General features: G+C 42.5%; 1 protein-coding gene across 1 annotated transcript in view; it reads right to left on the minus strand.

The window, feature by feature from the left end:
* The window catches only part of LOC137427608 (uncharacterized), a gene marked incomplete at its 5' end in the record, with an annotated part of 34,261 nt that extends 19,126 nt beyond the window's left edge, over positions 1–15,135 (minus strand). The window contains 8 exons of the mRNA XM_078777280.1: positions 1,550–1,775; positions 2,748–2,934; positions 3,038–3,276; positions 4,025–4,199; positions 10,484–10,680; positions 11,308–11,352; positions 11,658–12,548; positions 12,858–15,135. Coding sequence (XP_078633406.1) covers positions 1,550–1,775; positions 2,748–2,934; positions 3,038–3,276; positions 4,025–4,199; positions 10,484–10,680; positions 11,308–11,352; positions 11,658–12,548; positions 12,858–15,135 — 4,238 coding nt within the window. The remainder of the gene's footprint in view (positions 1–1,549; positions 1,776–2,747; positions 2,935–3,037; positions 3,277–4,024; positions 4,200–10,483; positions 10,681–11,307; positions 11,353–11,657; positions 12,549–12,857) is intronic.
* Positions 15,136–16,149: the final 1,014 nt, after the last annotated feature.

Genomic DNA, 16,149 nt, shown 5'->3' on the forward strand with positions numbered 1-16,149 from the left:
TCATTTTTCAGCACATTTAACCCTCACTAACATTTTGTGTCCAATTTCTAATGGTCTGAATGCTATTAATTTTGGTCAATGAGACAAACTTAGGAAGAATATATATCAACATTCTTTCCTTTTTGGCATTTTCCATATATTCCATCAGTGCAGTTCTAAAACAGATTTACTGAACAATTCACTTGCTCATGCAACCAGGTAAAACTTATAATAAACCTACTGAAAAGAATGATCATTGAACAACTGTTACAGGAAAACCTGTTTCAAGTAATCATCAGATGAGCAGAAAATAGTCACCTCTTCCAATTATTCAACAATTTTGTTACATGGCATGTACAATTTTTGAAACGTATCAGCAATGGTTGCTTGAGCAGAATGACTATGATGGATTGACATACATTACTCATAAAAACGTGCACATAAATTACCAATTACTCATAATTTGTGGACATGTGAACAAATTGACCGCTCACAATTACGAATGGTTACTGGAGTTATGGCTTTTATGAATGGTTACAAGATTGAATGAATTATGAATGGTTACTAGAGTTATGGCTTTTATGAATGGTTACTACAATGAATGCATTATGAATGGTTACTAGAGTTATGGCTTTTATGAATGGTTACAAGAATAATTGAATTATGAATGGTTACTAGAGTTATGGTTTTCATGAATGGTGACGAGAATAATTGAATTATGAATTGTTACTCGAATAGTTAATTATAAATGAATGGTTCACAATTATGAATAGTTACACGAGCAGGAGATTGAATGTGTGATGGACAAACATTAAAATCATGTCTCATGAACTTTATTGAAATATAAATAATACGATGGTTCACAACGAATAGTTGCTGCAAGAGCATATGGACTTGGATAGATTAACATACATCACTCATACATGCTATATCATATATATATTTAGTAATTTATGCTCATAGAATATCAAAATGTGATGGTAAATGACAATAAGCTACTACACTGACTGGGTTACCCTGCCAGAGGCATGTAGGAACTCAAAAAACATCATTGGAATGTGCCACCTACGATGATATCAATAAGGGGATTTTGGGGCCTTGGCTCGTGCACAAAAATTGATGTTACGCACTTCTGGAGTGCTGGGGCAATTACTCGCTTACTCTTCAGACCCATGGGGGAACAAAGGGTGAGGGGAAAGGGAGGCGGCCACCCGAGGCCTGTGGGATTGAGGGGCATTTAAAGTAATTTCCAAAAATTTAATTGGTACTTAATTATCTTTGATCATTTCATTATCGACTAAAATGAGCACAGGGCCTCAATGAATCAAAGATAAATGGTTAATCCATTGTGCCCTGATACATCTGGGAGAACATGAAGGCTCTATAATACATTTAATGAAGATTTGAGGGAGAGTTTGAGCCGAACAGACAAATACACAAGCCAAATGAGAATAAAACCAAAAATAAAGTCACTGTTGGAAAATGACTAGTTAGGACAAGATCCAATCGTTGCATGAAATTATTCTGATAAACATGGAGTGTTTAAGGGATAAAAAATGGAGGGACTCACTCATTCCTGATCAATTCGCAATATTGTCCTTCCGGCTGGGTGCATGATGGAGGGGGTGTGGGAGGTGGCACACATAAATGGTTCTCCTCAGGGAGTGCCAGCTGGCATCCAGCTTTGGTGGCATCTGGGACCACCCAGTCCATTGCTGTATTAGCACAGCAATCTTCCTTCTCCACAGAGCCATCACGCCAGACACAGTCGTCCGTGGTGGAGTTGGTACAGGTTCCTGCGGAGTTGGAGAAGCAAGGATATCGCAAGGCGATCACGATACTTCACTGTGAAAAGGATATGTTATGGTGTATGTACGGCAACCTAACATTAAAAGCCACCACGTGATATACACAGAAATATGTTGTGGATTGCTTGGTCAAAATATTATTGCCAAGAGGCTTCCAACATTGTGGGATTAGCCACACAGATTGCGAAAGAGTTGGAAAATGTGCTGTACTTGGAAAATGTGCTGTACTTGGAAAATGTGCTACACATAGATGGGTACAGTGAGAGTCTAAGCCACTGGCAATAGTCCGAGTGATCAGGATTCTGAACTGGCATTTCCGAAAATGCGAGTTTGAATCGAACCAAAGGCAGCAATATTAAGCATTTGCATTCCAGGTATCAGGCAATGTGTTGAGGCAGTCCCCAGAAAAAAATGGACACGCCTGTATCAGATTGGCAATAGCCTGCCTCATCTGTCCTGAATTTGTCCTGTGGTATCTGCTTACATATCCTCAAGACAACGTTTGCACACACTTTATAGCTGCACATTGGCACAGTATTGCCTTGCGCTTCGGCCGAAAACAGTGCCTTTATGGCTTTAAAGAGAGAGCATGATGAAAGGGTTTGCATTTTGTACACAATTGGACCCTTTCCAAAACCTAAATCAATTCCTTTCATTATGATTCTGAGTCTAATGAACTGTAGATGATAAAAACAAAATTTCCTTATGAATTATACACACTTCTTTTATTTTGAAAAATATAACATAATAATATATAATAATATATATAATAATATATATATATATATATATATATATATATATATATATATATACACATGCGAAATTTCATTTAGATCTGCATACATAGATATATATGTATAATGGCTCTCATAATGAGAACATTTACCTGCGGTTAGCCTAGATGAAATAGGAAATCTACACTGTGGAACTTTGTGTAAAATAAGCACTTTTACGTACCACACAGCCCTTCAGTGTTGCCATTAAATATGGCATTTGGCAAATCAATGCTGAAACTTTGGCCCATAAGCATGACCGAAGCCTTTATCTCAGGCATTTTGATATAATGGGCATTATTCTTCACAAAACCCACAAAGCCGTCCTCGTTAAAAGGCATCTTCAGAATCTCCGCTTGATTTCTTTGGAACTGTAGGGGAAAGAAGTCGGTTTAGTGAAGTGCGTCACAAAACATATGATCTGGAATAACATGTGCTCAATAATACCATGTGCAAGACCAGCGTCCAACTCACCTGTGTCTCTCCAGATGATAGAATCAAAGCTTTGATGGAATTCCCCCTGAAGTTGATATTGAGGCCTCCAGAGCAGACAGTGGTTCGTGCGTCACAGAAATAATTAATCATTTCCACGGACAAGTCAAACACGCTATTGATCTCCTGAACCAAGATGTACGAGCAGGAGTTACCAGGATAATCGAAGATAACGCCGTCAAAGGTTTTCATTTTTGAGTTATCATTACTCATGCAGGCACCTGGTGGAGGAAGGGACAATTGATTTGAGTCCAGGAAACAGGGAAAAGGATCCACCGCACACTGCAATACCATAAACAAACCACAACTCGTTGCTTGAGGTGGTCATACAACATCCAACCATTGCCCAATTTATTGTCTTTGTGTCACGTCGGACAAAGATGGCCAGTGGGTGCCACCCCACCACAAGCAATGTACCATATGTTTTGCGTCATGGAAAAGTCGGATATTAAACTTCATAACGACATGCCTGTGCCTTTGACGAATGGATTTTTTTTTTACTTATCTCTGAGGTCTCGGCTCAACGAAAAGGAAGGTGAAACAGACAATATGACAATATGTTCATATGAGAATGAACTAACAATAGGGCGATGGGACAACTATTCGACACAATAAGCAAGAGAATAAAGAAACAGATGTAGAAGAAGAAGAAGAGGGAGAGGAAGGAAGGAAGCAAGTAAACACAGTCACCCACAAATAAGAGAGTTGGGTGAGGAATATCTCTTTGCAAAAGTCTGTGAAAGTATGCAGGCCATCTTGTACGAAACAAAAGTTGCATAAAACCACAAGAGATGGGCTATGCAACATGTTAGCCATTGCTTCCAACCGTTGGATAAAATTTCTTAATTATCTTGCCGTCTCTTTTGAACCTGTGCTCTTGTATTTAACAGGCACAACAAACTTTTCAAAAGTGGACACCTATTATGCAGTCATGATGTGGGACACTCAATCAATGAAAAGCAAACTTACATCCGCATTGCCACTGAAAGCAGCAGCCATCAGCATCCAACACCTTAGTGGCTTTCTTTCCGGAGGCACATGGTGGCTCCACCACATCAGGACAGGACTTTGGTGTCACTGAAACGTCCTTGCCGTTGCCAATGCAAGTGTAGGTATTGCAATTCTCGGTCCATGTTTCTCCAGCCTGAAGGGTGAAGAAGAACCAAAGTCAGTACAAACATGTTGCTCTTTTAATGGCCAATACAAGTGATGTGGGACTTGAGTAAAGCATTTAAACCAAACATTTCCTCTTGTTAGACGAGATGTTTAGCAGTAGTGTATGATGAAATGCTTCTTGACTTCCGGTTCCGGGTTGCTCCACATGTTGGTCGAATCTGTAGCTGCTCCCTCCACCTAAATCAAAGTCAAGTTTTCCAAACCTGATCCATTGCGTTTTTCTGTTATATTTTCGTCCCTGTTTTGCTGTTTGCGTTTTCGTACAATTTTCCATGTTAAATCATATCCTGTTGTGCTATACTGTCGAACTCGTTTTGTGTAGTTTAAGCCTACTCCTCGGATAACCGGGAGCAAAATAGTCTCGGTTTTGAGCCTGTTTATAGTTTGAACCTTTTTTTTTTCTCCAAATTTTCATGTTTTATGTCTCTTCAACATTATCCTATTCCCTCTCCTCGCCTCAAAACAAGAATGACCACACTATAGTCACAACATGCGACACAAAATGTATAGATTTTCACCTCCTCTGTCCACTCAACTCCCTCATCCTTGCCGTCGAAAGTATTATACAATTCACCTTCACGGATCTTCACAGTTTGGTTCAATATCAATTGCATGGGACTAGTTTCAGGCAACGAGTGCACCACTCTGCCCAGGTGCGGCAAGAGGGGTTGCGTTATTATCCTCTCTGGGACATACATACATACATATATATATGTATATATATATATACAGGGTGAGTCAAAAGTAGCGCCCGATTTCTGTTTATATATATATATACAGTCACGTGAAAAGGTAAGTACACCCCATGTAAAGTTTTGACTTTTTCAACATATTTCAACATACAGCTATTTGATCTTCATTTCAACAATATTGATAGATAAAGGTGATATAATATAACAAATCCATGAAACATTTACATTTTGTAGTCCATTGTATAATTTAAATAAACATAAATGCAAATTTCGCAAGTGGAAAAAGTAAGTACACCCTTGGCTCTAATAGGTGGTATTGCCCCCTTTGGCAGAAACAACCTCAAGTAGGCGTTTCCTATAACTGTCTACTAGTCTCTGACATCGACTGGGAGAAATTTTTGCCCACTCCTCCATGTAGAATTCTTTCAGCTGTGCGATGTTTGAGGGGTTTATTGCATGCACAGCTCGTTTCAAATCCCCCCCATAACATCTCGATGGGATTTAGATCCGGGCTTTGACTTGGCCATTCCAGAACCATCCATTTCTTTCTTTTCAGCCATTCCTTCATGGATTTACTGGTATGTTTGGAGTCATTGTCATGTTGCAAGGTCCACCTTCGGTTGAGCTTCAACTTTCCAACAGATGGCCTCACATTATCCTCAAACACCCTCTGGTACAAGGAAGAATTCATCGTGGATTCTATGATGGAGACCTGCCCAGGCCCTGATGCAGCAAAGCTGCCCCCAAACCAAAATATTTCCACCACCAATCTTTACAGTTGGTATCAGGTTCTTGTGGTCAAATGTTGTCTTTGGTTTTCGCCCAAATGTCTTCTGGTACTGTGGCCAAATAGCTCTACCTTTGAGTCATCTGTCGAGAGCACATTGTTCCAGAAGTGCTGGTCTTTGCCTAGGTGTTCATTGGCAAACTTTAGTCTTGCCCTGATGTTCTTTCTGGACAGCAAAGGTTTCCTCCTGGCACACCTCCCATTTAGATCAAATTTGTGCAGCCTCTTTGTAATGGTAGACATGTGCACTTTGACATCAACAGTGGCAAGAGCTACCTGTAGGTCCCGTGATGACATTCTGGGGTTCTTAGAGACTTCTTTCAGCATCTTGCGGTCTGCTCTCGGGCTGAACTTGCTGGGGCGGCCTGGCCTGAACAAGTTGGCAGTTGTTTGGAATCTTCTCAACTTGTAGACGATCTTCCGGACAGTCGAATGATTGATTTCAAATTGTTTGGAGATCTTTTTAAATCCCTTCCCAGACTCGTAGGCATCTATAACCTTCTTTCTGAAGGCCTCAGAGAGTTCTTTTGATCTAGGCATGGTGACGCCGCACACTTCAACAACAAAGAGCAAACCAAACTAAATGTCTGAGGTTTAAATAAGACAGGTTCCTCCAAGATACTCTCTAACGATGTTCTAATCATTTGCACCTGAGCTGGTGCACCTGATTCTAATATCAGGTATTTGAAGTAGTGATAAATGTAGGGGTGTACTTACTTTTTCCACATGCGAAATTTGCATCTATGTTTATTTAAATTATACAATGCACAACAAAATGTAGATGTTTCATGATATTTGTTATATTATATCACCTTTATCTATCAATATTGTTGAAATGACGATCAAATAGCTGTATGTTGAAATATGTTGAAAAAGTCAAAACTTTACATGGGGTTTACTTACTTTTACACGTGACTGTATATATTTCTGTCAGTTGATTGTTTGTTTGCCATTTGTATTGCAGTGTACAAGAAGGTATAAATAAATGAATGACATGTTTATCTAACCATTTATTCGGGGGAAAATTATTACGGAAGTGTACCAAGCTGTTTTACTTGCAATTTTCAAAGTGCCCTCCCTCGTGATCGATGCACAATTGCAGCCGAGCAGGCACAGAGTGGCACACACGCTTGCAGAGTTCGATATCAATTTCCTCAAACTTTGCAGTGATTTGAGCCTTCAATTCCTGAATGGTACGAGGCTTTTCACGATAAACAAGGTCTTTCATGAGCCCCCAAATAAGGAAATCTGGAGGTGTAAGGTCTGGGGAGCGTGCCGGCCACTCGATCGGACTGCGGCGGCCGATCCACTTTCCGGGAAAGTTTTCATCAAGCCGAAAGCTGATAAACTTTCGAAAGCTGATAAAGATAAACATGTCATTCTTTTATTTATACCTTCTTGTACACTGTAATACAAATGTCAAACAAACAATCAACTGACAGAAATATATATATATATATAAACAGAAATCGGGTGCTACTTTTGACTCACCCTGTATTTATATATATATTTACATTTCCCGAGGTTGATTACTTCTAAGATATCCTGAGTTTGGCTTGTTCTCTGACCCATTTATTTGTCTTTCTGTCCTAACATATTTCGTTCCTTGTTGTGTTGTGCTGCTGTTAACTTTTTCCCCATTTTTGTTAACGTCCAGGTGATTGCCCCGGAGATGATAGTGGGAACAACACTAATTGAAAATGTTGTTTTACAGACATTTTGGTAAGCTACCTCTCATCATGTTGCTGAGCATTCCACATTGTCTCCATCCAAGTATGATTCTTCTCTTCATTTCTTGTTCTTGATTCTTTTCCTTCAGGGTAAAGCTTTGCCCTAGGTATAATCATCCACTTCTTTCTTTTCTTTTTTTTACCCTCGCCAGAGGAGAGGGTATTGCATTTGGGTCCGTTTGTCTGTCTGTCTGTTTGTTTGTCTGTTTGTTTGTCCGCACGGAATGTGTATGCTTTTCTCTGCAACCGTCGATCTGATTGCCAAGAATTTTTCACCATATGAGTGCCTCCTCCAGTATAATTTTTTAATGATAATTATGACGTCAAGTGTCACGTGGTATGGGCACCATCTTGGGAAAAACGAAAAACTGCATCTCTATATCTCCAAAACCGCTCCATGGAAAAAAATGAAACATTTCTCATTGTCAAGTACTCCCCATGGGGAACAACATATATTCAGGATGATGTCATCGGTGCCTTCGCTTGATCGTCATCGGTGCCTTCCAGTACAACGCTTGATCCGATCAGTTTGAAATTTCTTGAGCATGATCTCCACAAAAATGCTATGGGAGAATTAAATTAATGACGTCATTGGTCACGTATTTTTGGAAGCCGTATTGGATTGAACATAAATCTACGTCGTCAATAAAGCACACAATCACAGCTGCTAACGAGAACGGCACTCGGTGGAGCGCATACCTCCGCCAGGCTGAACAGTTTGTTTTATATCCCACTAATGGGCCTGAAACAACTCACTAATGGGATCTGGATTCGGACCTGAAACAAAATCGAATTGCTTGTTCTTGTCACCTAACGAACTAACCCCAAGTTTGGTCATAACTCGTCCACAACTTTTTTAAATATCACACTTTTTTTCAGATATCGTGCCATGTATCGTTTTTGGCCCGATCACTCAATGGTGAAGAATCACTTTTAAAATGATATGAGCCCAATCCAGATACAGATCTTCACCAAAATCTAATCATTTCGTCCTTGTCACATACGCTACCTCTACGCCAAATTTCGTCCAAATCTGTCCACAACTTTTTGACATATCTTGTTCACAGACAGACAGACAAACATACAGGGGTGAAAACATAACCTGCATTCGTCTTTGGTGGTGGAGGTAATAAACACCACACCACACAATATCTGATTGCTCTTTCTTGTTTCTCTTTTCTATTCCTCTACTAGTTTCAATCTTCTCAAAGCTTTCTACGATGACAACGATGTCATCTGCAAATCTTAGATGGTTGAACTTTCCTCCATTAATGTTGACATCCTTATCATCCCCCTGAAGTGAACGAAAAATATGCTCCAGTAGTTGCTCATTAACGAATATTAAACATATATATATATATATATATATATATATATATCTATATATATATCTATATATATCTATATATATATATATATATATATATATATATATATATATATATATATATATATATATATATATTGGATACAAGATCGAGGCTCATGGAAGAGCGAACATTAATCACACAAAAAGTCAAACCGACACATAAAACACAAAATAAGGGGAGCGGTAGACAAGATGGGGAGAGAGGGGCAAGGACACAACCACAGCATTTGAGAGCAGGGACATCGAGAGAACTGTGGGAGGGAGAGGGCTTGGGGGGAGGTGGGAGAGGTATAAAACATATGGACACTGCAAGGACTTCCAGGAAAGAAGTTGGAATTTCAAAAAAAGTGGATCTGGGGTGAATTAGCGGGGGTAGAAAAGATCAAGGTTTTGGATGGGGGAAGATAAGAGATGGTGGTGAACAGCTGTTTTAAAGACCTGAAGGGAGGAGTGGGATTGAAGAGAGTGGGGGAGTTTGTTCCAGAGGCAGGAGAAAAGGGGAATGAAAGAGAAATTTTGGTTTTTACTTTTTATCTTGCCAAAACGAAGTTTTTGCAAGATGTATTAGTCAGCTTGTATGTTTGTCTGTTTGTTTGTTTTTTTGTTTGTGGTTAATCATTTTTTTTTCACGTTTAGATCACTCTGTAGACCACAGTTATTATTGGAAACTCCTGTAACTTCGCATATCAGAGTCCTATAGAGATACCCTTCAGCACACAAAATTTTGAAGGTCAAGGTCAAAGGTCAAGGTCACTTTGTGGTCAATCATGGAGGTCGACGAAACACTAATTTTTTGAGTAACTTTGATCGGATCGTCTCCAAACTTCATGGGAATCTAGTATATGGTCCGGCGCTCAGCTGATTAGTTTTTGGTGGCGATCGGCCTTGACCTTCATGGTTAGCGCTGGAGGTCGAAAATTATTGACCCCAAGGTCAAATTTTGAAATCGTAGGTACCATATCGAGTAATACCTCATATGAATGCCCTTGATGAGTGCTTCCCAGATCTGTAAACAGTTTGACGCTATGACGTCATTTGATGACGTCATGACGAAAAAACGGAATTTTCACATTTTGGCAAGATACGGTTCACCCTGTGGGTGACATATTTTTATTTATTTTTCTTTTGGTGAGCTCAGGCTAACAGTGTAGCTTGAATATAATTAATATTAATTATTATATAGATCTCTTCCACAGATCTCCCGATGCCCCTGTTCTCCACTGTTGTTGTGCCTCCCTCTCTCTCTCTCTCCCCCTCTTGTCTCCCACTCCCTTTATTACATGTTTCGATGTGTTAGCTCTTATATGAGTCTCGACTTAGTAGGCAAACAAAAGAATAATAATCATGTAATAATAAATGAGTGCGAAAACATTTTCGGCCATAATTGTCAATACAGTATAATTATCCCATCCAGGCTGCAGTAGTGCTATAGAAGGGGCATTCCATAAGTTATAGGAACAAAATAATAATCATAGTATTGAGATACCTACAACAGGTTGTTAAATTGTTCAAAATATGTGAATGTATCATGAGCAATAAAACTTTTCTTTATTCATTACATGTACAAATATAATGAAATATAAAACGTTGACCTTTCGAGGAGTACTGTGAGTTTCTCGTTCTGAGAACGTTTTGAACTCCCCTTATATTTGTCCGTTTAGTTTGGGAACTCACCATTCGTGGTGGAATCAGTTCTGTACAGTCAGCCGCAGGTGTTCCAATAGTCGGTGATACTGATGGTGGTGCTGTGCTCACAGTTGGCTTGGGTGTAGTCATGCAAGGTACTTGACTGGCTGTGACCTGGCAATTTTCATTGCATTTGGCAATTCGACACAGGCCATCGACAATGGTGCTGTTGTACACGACATCTCCTACAAGGAAGATCAATATTAAAACAAGAAATATATCGTGCAAAGCACGAAACTTGCGAAATCCATAAAATACGTTTTTGGCCTATGATGACCTCAAAAATAATTGGTGGTTGAATTCAGTGACCTGGTATGCAAATCCTCTTCAAATTTCAAGTTAATCGGATAAAAATTGAGGATTTTAGAAATTTGGCCAACTTGTAAGAAATAAATTGAGAAAACCACATATGAGGACCAACAGGTAAAACTCAAAAGAGCAAGTAGGTGTGTGTGGGATGTATCACAAAAAAATAGAGTTGTGCAAATCAAGTACATGAGTTTGGCTTCAATTACTCTCGGAATGTTTGCAACCACGTGGAGTCCTTTTTGGTAACCAAAGGCTGATACCAATGCCATTGTTCATATTTCCGATTTGCACAAAAGAATCGCAATTTCCTTCCAACTTTTGATGATGGAAACAATTTGCAGTTCCTAACACATTCATGTTTTTCACATTGTAACTACCAACATTGAATTTCAAAGCATAATTAGATCTACAATACTATCGTTGTTTTTTGTCATCATATTAATAAAAGGCACACGGCAGTGTGCAAAGTTAGTTCAATTTAAAAAAAAGGAAATCCTTCTCACCCGGTGCTAAAATCTCTCCACTCGGAAGTTGACAAAAGCAACCAACTAAAATGGGACAAGAAAAGGTCGTGTTTTATAAGAAAAGAAGTATTTGAAAAAAAAGATATTTCGTCAGCAATTGCAATCTTTCGACGTCATCAAATTATGTGGGGAAGAAAAAACAAAAGAGACGAAACAATCAACCGAAGTCAAAAGTTAAAAGTAAAAGACACACAACAATATTTTCATTTAAAATTGCGAAGTGTTTGTCGAAAACACAGAAGACAATTTCTCCCTCAAAATATTGTAGGAATGAAGAAAAGCATGGAGAGAACATAATTGTCATGAAATCCAGATGCATTGCCACTCGCCTGGTGTAGTCGGTGGTGAAGCTCCTGTTGGTACTGCTGTTGTTGGAACAGGAGGTAAGGTTGAGATAACTGGACCAGTTGGAACAGTGACAACTGTGGTGGATGGAGGTGCAGTTGGGACCGTTGGTGGAAGAGTTGGTAAAGTTGTCGGCACTCCAGTCGGTGGTGGAGGTACTGTTGGTACTGCTGTTGTTGGAACAGGAGGTAAGGTTGAGATAACTGGAACAGTTGGAACAGTGACAACTGTGGTGGGTGGAGTTGCAGTTGGGACAGTTGGTGGAACAGTGACAACTGTGGTGGGTGGAGGTGCAGTTGGTACTGCTGTTGTTGGAACAGGAGGTAAGGTTGAGATAACTGGAACAGTTGGAACAGTGACAACTGTGGTGGGTGGAGGTGCAGTTGGGACAGATGGTGGAACAGTTGGTAAAGTTGGAGTCACTCCAGTCGGTGGTGGAGGTACTGTTGGTACTGCTGTTGTTGGAACAGGAGGTAAGGTTGAGATAACTGGAACAGTTGGAACAGTGACAACTGTGGTGGGTGGAGGTGCAGTTGGGACAGTTGGTGGAACAGTGACAACTGTGGTGGGTGGAGGTGCAGTTGGTACTGCTGTTGTTGGAACAGGAGGTAAGGTTGAGATAACTGGAACAGTTGGAACAGTGACAACTGTGGTGGGTGGAGGTGCAGTTGGGACAGTTGGTTGAACAGTGACAACTGTGGTGGATGGAGGTGCAGTTGGTACTGCTGTTGTTGGAACAGGAGGTAAGGTTGAGATAACTGGACCAGTTGGAACTGTGACAACTGTGGTGGGTGGAGGTGCAGTTGGGACCGTTGGTGGAAGGGTTGGTAAAGTTGTCGGCACTCCAGTCGGTGGTGGAGGTACTGTTGGTACTGCTGTTGTTGGAACAGGAGGTAAGGTTGAGATAACTGGAACAGTTGGAACAGTGACAACTGTGGTAGGTGGAGGTGCAGTTGGGACAGTTGGTGGAACAGTGACAACTGTGGTGGGTGGAGATGCAGTTGGTACTGCTGTTGTTGGAACAGGAGGTAAGGTTGAGATAACTGGAACAGTTGGAACAGTGACAACTGTGGTGGGTGGAGGTGCAGTTGGGACAGTTGGTGGAACAGTGACAACTGTGGTGGATGGAGGTGCAGTTGGTACTGCTGTTGTTGGAACAGGAGGTAAGGTTGAGATAACTGGACCAGTTGGAACAGTGACAACTGTGGTGGGTGGAGGTGCAGTTGGGACCGTTGGTGGAAGAGTTGGTAAAGTTGTCGGCACTCCAGTCGGAGGTGGAGGTACTGTTGGTACTGCTGTTGTTGGAACAGGAGGTAAGGTTGAGATAACTGGAACAGTTGGAACAGTGACAACTGTGGTGGGTGGAGTTGCAGTTGGGACAGTTGGTGGAACAGTGACAACTGTGGTGGGTGGAGGTGCAGTTGGTACTGCTGTTGTTGGAACAGGAGGTAAGGTTGAGATAACTGGAACAGTTGGAACAGGAGGTAAGGTTGAGATAACTGGAACAGTTGGAACTGTGACAACTGTGGTGGGTGGAGGTGCAGTTGGTACTGCTGTTGTTGGAACAGGAGGTAAGGTTGAGATAACTGGAACAGTTGGAACAGTGACAACTGTGGTGGGTGGAGGTGCAGTTGGGACAGATGGTGGAACAGTTGGTAAAGTTGGAGTCACTCCAGTCGGTGGTGGAGGTACTGTTGGTACTGCTGTTGTTGGAACAGGAGGTAAGGTTGAGATAACTGGAACAGTTGGAACAGTGACAACTGTGGTGGGTGGAGGTGCAGTTGGGACAGTTGGTGGAACAGTGACAACTGTGGTGGGTGGAGGTGCAGTTGGTACTGCTGTTGTTGGAACAGGAGGTAAGGTTGAGATAACTGGAACAGTTGGAACAGTGACAACTGTGGTGGGTGGAGGTGCAGTTGGGACAGTTGGTGGAACAGTGACAACTGTGGTGGATGGAGGTGCAGTTGGTACTGCTGTTGTTGGAACAGGAGGTAAGGTTGAGATAACTGGACCAGTTGGAACAGTGACAACTGTGGTGGGTGGAGGTGCAGTTGGGACCGTTGGTGGAAGAGTTGGTAAAGTTGTCGGCACTCCAGTCGGTGGTGGAGGTACTGTTGGTACTGCTGTTGTTGGAACAGGAGGTAAGGTTGAGATAACTGGAACAGTTGGAACAGTGACAACTGTGGTAGGTGGAGGTGCAGTTGGGACAGTTGGTGGAACAGTGACAACTGTGGTGGGTGGAGATGCAGTTGGTACTGCTGTTGTTGGAACAGGAGGTAAGGTTGAGATAACTGGAACAGTTGGAACAGTGACAACTGTGGTGGGTGGAGGTGCAGTTGGGACAGTTGGTGGAACAGTGACAACTGTGGTGGATGGAGGTGCAGTTGGTACTGCTGTTGTTGGAACAGGAGGTAAGGTTGAGATAACTGGACCAGTTGGAACAGTGACAACTGTGGTGGGTGGAGGTGCAGTTGGGACCGTTGGTGGAAGAGTTGGTAAAGTTGTCGGCACTCCAGTCGGAGGTGGAGGTACTGTTGGTACTGCTGTTGTTGGAACAGGAGGTAAGGTTGAGATAACTGGAACAGTTGGAACAGTGACAACTGTGGTGGGTGGAGGTGCAGTTGGGACAGTTGGTGGAACAGTGACAACTGTGGTGGGTGGAGGTGCAGTTGGTACTGCTGTTGTTGGAACAGGAGGTAAGGTTGAGATAACTGGAACAGTTGGAACAGTGACAACTGTGGTGGGTGGAGGTGCAGTTGGGACAGTTGGTGGAACAGTGACAACTGTGGTGGGTGGAGGTGCAGTTGGTACTGCTGTTGTTGGAACAGGAGGTAAGGTTGAGATAACTGGACCAGTTGGAACAGTGACAACTGTGGTGGGTGGAGGTGCAGTTGGGACCGTTGGTGGAAGAGTTGGTAAAGTTGTCGGCACTCCAGTCGGTGGTGGAGGTACTGTTGGAACTGCTGTTGTTGGAACAGGAGGTAAGGTTGAGATAACTGGAACAGTTGGAACAGTGACAACTGTGGTGGGTGGAGGTGCAGTTGGGACAGTTGGTGGAACAGTGACAACTGTGGTGGGTGGAGGTGCAGTTGGTACTGCTGTTGTTGGAACAGGAGGTAAGGTTGAGATAACTGGAACAGTTGGAACAGTGCCAACTGTGGTGGGTGGAGGTGCAGTTGGGACAGTTGGTGGAACAGTGACAACTGTGGTGGGTGGAGGTGCAGTTGGTACTGCTGTTGTTGGAACAGGAGGTAAGGTTGAGATAACTGGAACAGTTGGAACAGTGACAACTGTGGTGGGTGGAGGTGCAGTTGGGACCGTTGGTGGAAGAGTTGGTAAAGTTGTCGGCACTCCAGTCGGTGGTGGAGGGACTGTTGGTACTGCTGTTGTTGGAACAGGAGGTAAGGTTGAGATAACTGGAACAGTTGGAACAGTGACAACTGTGGTGGGTGGAGGTGCAGTTGTGACAGTTGGTGGAACAGTGCCAACTGTGGTGGGTGGAGGTGCAGTTGGTACTGCTGTTGTTGGAACAGGAGGTAAGGTTGAGATAACTGGAACAGTTGGAACAGTGACAACTGTGGTGGGTGGAGGTGCAGTTGGGACAGTTGGTGGAACAGTGACAACTGTGGTGGGTGGAGGTGCAGTTGGTACTGCTGTTGTTGGAACAGGAGGTAAGGTTGAGATAACTGGAACAGTTGGAACAGTGACAACTGTGGTGGGTAGAGTTGCAGTTGGGACAGTTGGTGGAACAGTGACAACTGTGGTGGGTGGAGGTGCAGTTGGTACTGCTGTTGTTGGAACAGGAGGCAAGGTTGAGATAACTGGAACAGTTGGAACAGGAGGTAAGGTTGAGATAACTGGAACAGTTGGAACAGTGACAACTGTGGTGGGTGGAGGTGCAGTTGGTACTGCTGTTGTTGGAACAGGAGGTAAGGTTGAGATAACTGGAACAGTTGGAACAGTGACAACTGTGGTGGGTGGAGGTGCAGTTGGGACAGTTGGTGGAACAGTGACAACTGTGGTGGGTGGAGGTGCAGTTGGTACTGCTGTTGTTGGAACAGAAGGTAAGGTTGAGATAACTGGAACAGTTGGAACAGTGACAACTGTGGTGGGTGGAGGTACAGTTGGGACAGATGGTGGAACAGTTGGTAAAGTTGGAGTCACTCCAGTCGGTGGTGGAGGTACTGTTGGTACTGCTGTTGTTGGAACAGGAGGTAAGGTTGAGATAACTGGAACAGTTGGAACAGTGACAACTGTGGTGGGTGGAGGTGCAGTTGGGACAGTTGGTGGAACAGTGACAACTGTGGTGGGTGGAGGTGCAGTTGGTACTGCTGTTGTTGGAACAGGAGGTAAGGTTGAGATAACTGGAACAGTTGGAACAGTGACAACTGTGGTGGGTGGAGTTGCAGTTGGGACAGTTGGTGGAACAGTGACAACTGTGGTGGGTGGAAGTGCAGTTGGTACTGCTGTTGTTGG

This window comes from Myxine glutinosa, chromosome 5 (assembly GCF_964187855.1).
Source record: "Myxine glutinosa chromosome 5, kmMyxGlut1.1, whole genome shotgun sequence".
Taxonomy (NCBI): domain Eukaryota; kingdom Metazoa; phylum Chordata; class Myxini; order Myxiniformes; family Myxinidae; genus Myxine; species Myxine glutinosa.